The sequence below is a fragment of the Triticum dicoccoides genome, chromosome 7A, assembly GCF_002162155.2.
Source record: "Triticum dicoccoides isolate Atlit2015 ecotype Zavitan chromosome 7A, WEW_v2.0, whole genome shotgun sequence".
Taxonomy (NCBI): domain Eukaryota; kingdom Viridiplantae; phylum Streptophyta; class Magnoliopsida; order Poales; family Poaceae; genus Triticum; species Triticum dicoccoides.
In genome coordinates this window covers 10,640,052-10,648,909 of record NC_041392.1, presented here as the reverse complement: position 1 = coordinate 10,648,909, position 8,858 = coordinate 10,640,052, and the positions used below count along the sequence as shown (strand labels likewise).

At 44.0% G+C, this 8,858-nt stretch overlaps 1 protein-coding gene across 1 annotated transcript; it reads left to right on the top strand.

Annotated features, from left to right (window-relative positions):
- The first annotated feature begins 1,307 nt into the window (after window positions 1-1,307).
- Window positions 1,308-3,016, top strand: LOC119330813 (transcription factor MYB53-like). Its single transcript, XM_037603940.1, has 3 exons — window positions 1,308-1,666; window positions 1,747-2,502; window positions 2,746-3,016. Exons 1-3 carry the CDS (start codon window positions 1,401-1,403, stop codon window positions 2,777-2,779), a joined length of 1,056 nt encoding a protein of 351 aa, XP_037459837.1. The 5' UTR covers window positions 1,308-1,400; the 3' UTR covers window positions 2,780-3,016.
- The last annotated feature ends 5,842 nt before the right edge of the window (window positions 3,017-8,858 follow it).

Here is an 8,858-nt window from a genome sequence, read left to right as displayed (position 1 = left end):
CCTCTGCCTCCTGCACACGTGCCGCCCACGCACAAGGCCTCTTTTTTTTAACAGTGCACCTGTCGTTTCAAATATATTCGGTACTTCTATGTCTCTATATGGTGTACAGTGGATATATTCATGATGATGGTGATCATCTGTCGTTTCATATCAATATCGTACGTGCAAAAACCGATATGTTTTGCTTTCTTAATAGAAGAAATTAACATGCATGTTAGTACATGTCCTTTCTTTTTCTTTTGAAACGACCCGGCTTTAATTCCTTAATGAGAAAATTTACACTAGAGTGAAGAAACTGAAACAACACATGTACGAACCACAAACATCTTTCATAAAAGAAAAGGATACATCAAAACACCACGGAGGTTGTCACATGTACCATGATCTCTTGCAACCAGATTTTTCTCCAAATCATGCGACGAAGAATTAAACTTCGCCCCGTACGATGCTTGCGCCACGCGCGCACGCACACACACACATATCGCGCCGGCTAGCTGCACTGTGGGCCTAGGGCCACGGTCATCATCGATCTTCTTCCTCCACACACCTGCCCCATTGTTGTCGACAATGCCCCTTTCGCCTCCACGCTCTACGTCTCACAATAATCCTCTACCCTGCTCGACCACCCCCTCCTTGTTCCTCCATCTTTTTTCCTTATACTTTCGTCCTCGCTCCTTCCTCCTCTTGTATTCATCCCGCCGCTCAGCTCCTCGGCATGTGAACATGTTAAAAAATGCAGGTTCCTTACATTTGATCGATATGGAATATTCGACATCAAGATATTCATTTAAAGCATAACGTATACACTTATGTGATTCTCATACGGCCGATAAACAACTAATTCTAGTTCACTTGCTCATGCATATTGTGCATACATATTATGCTATGCATGCATATACGCAATACGTATAGTTGATCCATCCGCTTGCTCATGCACGGAAAACAACAAGAGGCAACAAGACATCACACACGTACGCCAGCATATATCTAACTAAACAACGTACCTGCTTAAGCAAACTGCTGATTCGGTCCATAGCCAAAAAAGTCAGAGAGAGACAGACGGAGAGAGAGAGAGAGATTTAGAGAGAGAAACAGAGAGGTCGCTAGAGAGAGAAAGAGAGTGAGAAACAGAGAGGGTAGAGAGAGGAGGCTGCGTCTCCCGCACACAAACACTACCTTTTAGCATTCCATGCCGCCATGCACACATCATCGTCCACCTCCCTCCCGGCCCCTCCCCCTCTAAACCCTTCCCTATAAAACCCCCTCCTATCCACCCCAACGAAACCTCAAAAACCCAACTCCTCCGCCGGCCATTGCTAGCTACACCTCTCTCCACCAAGCTAATAAGCCTCGCAGACAAAGAAAAAGAAGCCAGCTACTAGCTAGTCGGTGGCGGAGCGATGGGGCGGTCGCCGTGCTGCGACGGGGAGGCCGGCGTGAAGAAGGGCCCGTGGACGCCCGAGGAGGACAAGCTGCTGGTGGACTACATCCAGGAGAAGGGCCACGGCAGCTGGCGTCGCCTGCCCAAGCTCGCCGGCCTCAACCGCTGCGGCAAGAGCTGCCGCCTCCGCTGGACCAACTACCTCCGCCCCGACATAAAGCGCGGCCGCTTCACCGACGACGAGGAGAAGCTCATCATCCACCTCCACTCCCTCCTCGGCAACAAGTAAGTCATGTATCTATTGTTTGTCTCTTCTTCTCCAACTCCGGCGCCGGTGACTGATGGATTGGGATTGGTTGGTTCAGGTGGTCGTCGATTGCTACGAAGCTGCCGAGGAGGACGGACAACGAGATCAAGAACTACTGGAACACTCACCTGCGCAAGAAGCTGCTCGGCATGGGCATCGACCCCGTCACGCACCGCCCCCGCACCGACCTCAGCCTGCTCGCCGGGCTCCCGGGCCTCCTCGCCGCCGCCGGTAACTTCGGCGGCGCCGGCTCGGCCACGGGCGCCTGGGACATGAACGCGCTCAGGCTGCAGGCCGACGCCGCCAAGTTCCAGCTGCTTCAGGGGCTCGTGCGCGCGCTCACCACCGCCGCGGTGCCCGCGCCCGCACCTGGCATGGACAACCTCATGGCACTCCTCGCCGCCAGCAGCGGTGGGCAGAGTGGCATGAATAACGGTGGGCAGCACGGCGTTGACCAGAGCATGCTGCTACAACAGTGCCAGTGGGACGGCATGAATAACCTACCGGCGCTGACCAACTCCGCGCCGGCGAGTGGCATGCACAACATCAGCGGCATGTTCGATGGCTTCGGCGCCGGCGACGGGCTGAGCTCGACGGAGCTCGGGTGCCACGGCGGGGCGAGCGGGAGCAACGTGACCGTGGACGCGGTGGCGCCACCGCGCCCAATGGTGGCCAACGACCAGGAGTGCAACAACAATGGCGGCGGCGGTGTGTCGTGCGAGCAGACGCCGGCGTCGAGCCCGTTCGACGGGCTGGAGAGCCTGAACCTGATGGATGACCTCAACACGGACGGTAGCTGGAAGGATTTGCTAGAGTGAGTACCTGCTCCCATTCCATCAACTTTCTATCAAAAAGAAGAAAAAAAAACACCCATGCATGCATGTCTCTTTTCCATCCACCCAAATAATTTGGCTCATATATTCTTAAATATTATCTGTGCCTTTTCCTTAATCCTAAATTAATTTATATAGTTCAACTAGCTAGGTCATTTTACCAGGAGATTAATTGACACAATACTTAGCTGAAATGATTAATTCTCTTATTTATTTTTATGCAGGCAAATGTCATGGCTGAACTCAAGTGAGCTGTGATGGGTAGATAGAAGAGATATGATCAAGAGTGCCAAAAATAATCAGGAAGGAGATTGAGACTATTAATTGTTGGATTGGACGCACTTTTCGGTTGATCAATACCGAAGATGTTTAGTTTGTTTTGTTGATAGGGGAACAAGGTGGTTTAGTCCACACTTTTAGTCATGTACAAAAGAAGAACAGAAGGATATACATATATGTACACACTCACAGCAATTAATGTTCATTTTTGTTTAATTAGTTTCTTTGTTGTTTCCTTTTTTATGAGGTGGGGAATATATGTAATAACTAGCCTGTGACATAAATTGAAAGCACCTTCTTTTTTCCAGACAGCAAAGTATGTGTGTGCAAGTGTGACTATATAATCATCGTCTTTATTTCTTGAGTCTTGCATAATGACGCACGGTTTAGTTAATTTGTTTGAATTTTCTCTTGCGTGAAGAAGCTAAACTCAGGTCGTCATTTTATTGGATTGTGATTATATTTTAATCCCACGATGTCGGTCTTGTGAGTCCAACATTAGTCTTCACAATGATCAATCTCCCGTATGTACTTTGCGACAATAATTGTATGGCTACCTAGTCAAATTTGCATCATATGGACTACTGTATTTTAATTATCTAATTCGAGAAGATATATTCTACACCGTGGGCCTTCCATTTTGCATTAGGGTATGGTACGTATATACTAGAAGATAAGTTTACTCTCATGCTTTAATTAAACCATATGTTCTAACTAAGAAAGACAACTGCATGCGTAATACTCCCTCCGTTCCGAAATATAAGTCTTTTTAGACATTTCAAATGGGTTACAACATACGGATGTATGTAGACATATTTTAGAGTGTAGATTCACTCATTTTGCTCCGTATGTAGTCATCTGTTGGAATCTTTAGAAAGATTTATATTTTGGAACGGAGGGAGTATATAGCTTCAAGAAAATTTAGAATATTTGCTTGAAAAATAGATATAGCTAGCTTTGATTAATTCCTTTGTGTGGGGTCTTCTCAGTCAGAACGAGGTTACTTGTTGGATGAGAATTGACTAGCAGACACACATCACTACTAGTACTACTGAAATTAACCAACAGGGGACATGCATGCATATATATGATAGCATGCAAACGGTATAATACTATAAAAATGAGTTAGTTGGAGTTGGACAAGGACGGGTAGCGCTCAAGCTCTAGCTTGTCAATGTGGAGAAAGTTACCTTATTAATCTTCTAGAATTTCTCCACACTATCACTGACGACCCAGCAAGAAAATCAAGGCAAAAGAAGCACTATGTTCATCAATCTATCTAGCTAATCCATGGTTAACCAGATTCAACTTGATGCTAGGAGGCTAGGACTCATGGTACTGTAATTGATCAAGCTTAACTAATTCAAACTAATATCAATGCTATGCAATCAATTCATTTAGATTTGCAAGGCAGTAGTTTCGACGCACAAATCAATCAATTAAAGCAAAGGAAGAACTAACTAAACATCCATGTCGATCTCCGGTGCGTGTCCTCGGGGCAGTTTCTGACATGTCTTGTTCATGTGTGGACGTTCCTGTCTAATTAGCTAGCTTAGTTAGATTCCTTTTTGTGATGGGGCAGTGGATGCAAAAAAATATCCATCATCGGCAGCTAGCTGCTTGAGTGCACTTTTAGTTAAAACCGCAGCTACTTGGTGTGACCCTGATGGATGCCTCAGCCTCACATTACTTGGCAATATGATTTTCTATGCATATGTATCTATGAGTATACTTTTTCTCTTGGTCATGGACCATATAAGTCACAGAATTGGTTAGACAGTAGGTAGAGGGCTCATCTCCGGGCGCCACAAGCCATTGACCCGCCTCAGCCTGCCTTGCACCTGTATATGCATGCACTGCTCTGACTGGTCTGTCCTCTATGCTTAGAACCTAGCCTAATTATTAGCATATATAGCTTCCCTTTTGATTATATGATAATATGATAATATGTTGATGGGCAGTTTATCTCCTCACTGTCAGATTGTTTCCAAGTTGCTTAAAAAAGAGCTAGTTTCCAAGCGCATGTATGTATACCATCCTCAGAATTAATGACCTTCCCGGAAACTTCCAAGTGTAAGAATTATATATGTGCATGCATACGTGACCTAAATCTCGCTTTCTGGTCGGGTGAGATTTCCACATGACCATGCATGCGTTCATGGCAGATGACAAATGGACTACGGATAATTTGTTCAACACCAGGTCCACGGTGGCTTTCATTTCATACGTATGTACGTATCTACCCCTTACCCACTAATTAATTGAACTAGCCAGCCAACGAACTAATTGCATGAAGAGGAAGATAAAGAATAGATGGAACACTTCAGCTTGGCTCTAGAAAGACCCATGAATGTATTGTTAAGATTTATTAGGCACGATCAGGTTTAGGTGGCGTTGCATATCAATCACTGCTTAATGTATAAATGATCAGATTCTAGTTATTTCCAGATTCTCCTAAACTTTGTGCCTCGGCTAAACCAGAATGTAGGCATAATGGGAAGTCGGGAATAAATAGTTTATGCTTCACCACAAACTAATTAGCTAGGATTAATCTAACTCTGCTTCCACCTGAGAAGATTGATGTGTGCCAGGAGACCTGGATCCCGAGGACTCTTAGCAACGGCCCTAGCATGGCCAGTTGGCCACCTATGCAATGCTGTCCACAAGTGTACGGTGACATGCACAAAGATTTACCTAACCCATGAAAAAAGAACCATACAGAACCCGTATGATGGCTGCAGCGCATGCATGGTGGTCAACTTGGGATTTTGAGTCTGACCAGGCACCAACGCATGTCAAACTGAGACTTTTTGCTGAACAAAACTAATGAAACATTAATTAGTTTAAAACATGTGAGACCCATGAAACTGTGCGGCTTTTGAGAGGTGTGGAAAGGAGGGACCTAATCAATTCCTACTCATCAGAAAGAACACTGTTCCTCGACATGGGCTGACCAACCAGACAAGGTTTTGATTTTGACCAGGTAACTATCTAAGTGAGACTAGTTGCTCAAAAAATAAAACTATCTAAGTGAGACTAGTTGCTCAAAAATAAAAATAAAAATAAAACTGTCTAAGTGAGACTAGTTGCTCTATGGTCTCAAAGTTCCCAAATGTAAAAAGCATATGGATTGCATTGGTCATTGCGGATTCTGTGGTTAACTTCTTGTCCCACACAAACTGACAAGCACATGGATGGCAGTAATTCAGAGGAAGAGGCAAAGTTTACTCGTTCCCCAAAGGTACATATGTCGTCTTAGATAGCGACACATTGGCCGTCAATATGGGCAATTATGAAAATTGTATTTCCTGATAGACTATCTAGTACTCCCTCGGTAACTTTTTATAAGACGTTTTTAGTGTCCATGGCAGTGTCAAAAAATGTTTTATACTATGTTATGGAGGGAGTAGAAGTTAAGCAGCATTTCGTTGCCCGTTTGGTCAGCTGTGTAAGTTAATTAGCAGTGGTGGCAGTAACCAATGAAGGCGATTACCCATGTGGATGTACTGCTTTGACCTGCTCGCTGCTTTGATCAGGTCAGTGCCTTCCTTTTTACAGTCTAGAGTCACTTTTTGGTGCTGCTGTCGTCAGATCATCAGTAAGAAAACGTGGGTAAGTAGATAATTGGCTTGTCCTGTTTGATAATCATCACAATCTCAAGTACTTCGAAGACCAGCTAATTGAGCGCACGGTCTGCTTAGCAAGTGGCAGACCAATCATTTCACCCAGGAATATATCACAATTACAAAGTCCCCAGTTCTATGAAGTTGTCTCCGGTTCGTCTCTCTGCCAAAATAAACAAACATCTCTATACAATTCTAGCAAGAAAAAAAGGTCACTCGCTGTCTTCCAGGAAACTCACCTCTCGATGGTCACACCATTTTCTTTCCCACAGGTTAAACTAGGAAAAAAATATTAGTTTTACTGCATCGTAAAATATTGCATCTTAAATTGTTGAGCGATTAAATGTAGTATAATACCCATGAATGAGTGCTCAGGAGGATAACAAAGCGGAAACAAAGCCTTGCCCCACAAGGGATGGCAAGATACTTAGTAGGTAAACCATGGACCTATAAAGGAACAACCACATACCTACCTTGCGATGGATGCGGGAATAATGCTCTGTTCCAACCTAAAGCCCTCTGGCTGGATCTCCCTCTCAATCCCCTTGCATCATCCATGAAGAAAAAAATAAAGGGGGACAAATGTCACTCTTTGAAAATGCCATCTATTGGTCGACACATCAAATTCATATTTTTATATGCTTGACAGACAGTTTTTGTGGAAAAGACATATAGTTGATCTGCTTTGTAACAAGAAAAACTTGCACTAGGGCATGAAAAGAACACATAAAACTTTAAGCACCAACTTAATTAACCAACTCGTCATCCATGGAAAGCACAGAACCATGCAGGCACCTAGCTCTCCTTATTACAGTTCCTGTTCGTACAGAAGAACCACCAAAGCGAATACAACTTCCTGACATAATCTTTTGTCAATGAATAATGAGGAAAATCATCAGGCATTACAAATACAGCCGTAACAGCATCGCCATAAACTAAATTAGCACTCATCGTAGTAAAAGGAAAGGTCTTATGCAAAGAAAGGGGGAAGTGCTATAGTTCCCCGTGTGATAGAAAGCACGGTTCGGGTAATTGAACAGTAACAATGGATAACGATCAAACAGTCATCATCATCGATCACTCAGCACAGATCATGATCTTGATGGATCAAAAAGGTGTTCTAATCCTTCACGTGGTAAAACGACCAGTCAGTTCTAAGTTACAACCCCTAGTTTGTTAGTTAGCCTGATCATGCATGTACATTTACCAAACCTTTTCTTGTTACGCCTCCGATCAAAAGGTGATGTGATTCAGCAGAAATTTTACCAAACAGAGAGTAGGATAGACCGGCTGCATACAGGGACAAACAAATGCAGTCGATTTGATCGGTCGAAACAGTTGAATGATGTGTCCAGGATTGTCAAGTTGTGCATGCTTGGGTGTACATGTTGACTTGATAAAACTGTTTGTTGCTTATCTTGCCGGCAAGCGTTTGCTTGCAGAGAACCATCAGCATGCAAAACTTTGCAGCAACTGTTTACATATTTTTTCTTTGGGTGATGTGGAGGTGAACTCTGTGATATGACATGGATGTACACAATGTATGAAACAATATGTAAATCAGCCTGTCTCTTTCTATTAGTGGCTTCTGTTTGGTTAGGCAGTTCCTGTCTTACAATGATATACTCAGCTACTCTTAACAGCATGCTTAGGAGTAGGACCAGTTGGTTCATGTTAACTTTGCAAGCCTGCCAGACTAGTGAGTACTACATACATTTGTAGTGCTGAATTAAGGACAAGTTGTGCTAGGATGTTCACCTTTTGGGTGGTGAACCATAAGGCATGACGATGACACAAGAATGCCTTGTCAATGTCGATCAACACACGCAGTAGCTCATCGTGGTCCAGCCATGTTTCTGATTAGGCAGATACACATGTATGTATCTTGTGGTCGGCATACCATCAACACCTGGTGTAGAACTGTAGATATATGCGGAGACAGCGATTATTTAATACTCCCTCCATCCTCCGTCCCAAAAAAGCTTGTTTTAGATTTGTCGAAATACAGATGTAAAATGTGTCTAGATACATCCATATATCTAGATAAATCAAGACAAGAGGTAATAGTTCTTCTGGCATATGTTCTCATTCATGAGTACTGCATATTTATACAGGTGTAAGAGAATTATACGTTAATTAAGACTAGAGCAAGCTAAATAACCATGGATAGCAGCCACTGACCTTGTGAAAGCAACAAGCTAGCCAAGCACCAGGTGGTCCTGAACTGTGAGCCACAGTAGTGGACCACGCAACTGATCAAGTGGCCAATGCAACAGGAGGCATATGGGTTGTATGTAATTCAAGCACCAAGGATATACAGGGAATGTTGTCAGCACTCATTCCCCAAGGAAGCCAGGCCATATTGACACAAGATGGTAGACAGATATATCCAGACAGGTCACCCCATGTTCAACTGCATGTCAGCAGAATCTAAC

What these genes read in the sequence shown, in the direction of transcription:
- LOC119330813 (XM_037603940.1), top strand. Translation starts at nt 1,401, where the DNA reads ATGGGGCGGTCGCCGTGCTGCGACGGGGAGGCCGGCGTGAAGAAGGGC. An exon ending in CACTCCCTCCTCGGCAACAA is followed by an intron (nt 1,667 to 1,746) that starts GTAAGTCATGTA and finishes TGGTTGGTTCAG; the next exon opens with GTGGTCGTCGATTGCTACGA. An exon ending in AGCTGGAAGGATTTGCTAGA is followed by an intron (nt 2,503 to 2,745) that starts GTGAGTACCTGC and finishes ATTTTTATGCAG; the next exon opens with GCAAATGTCATGGCTGAACT.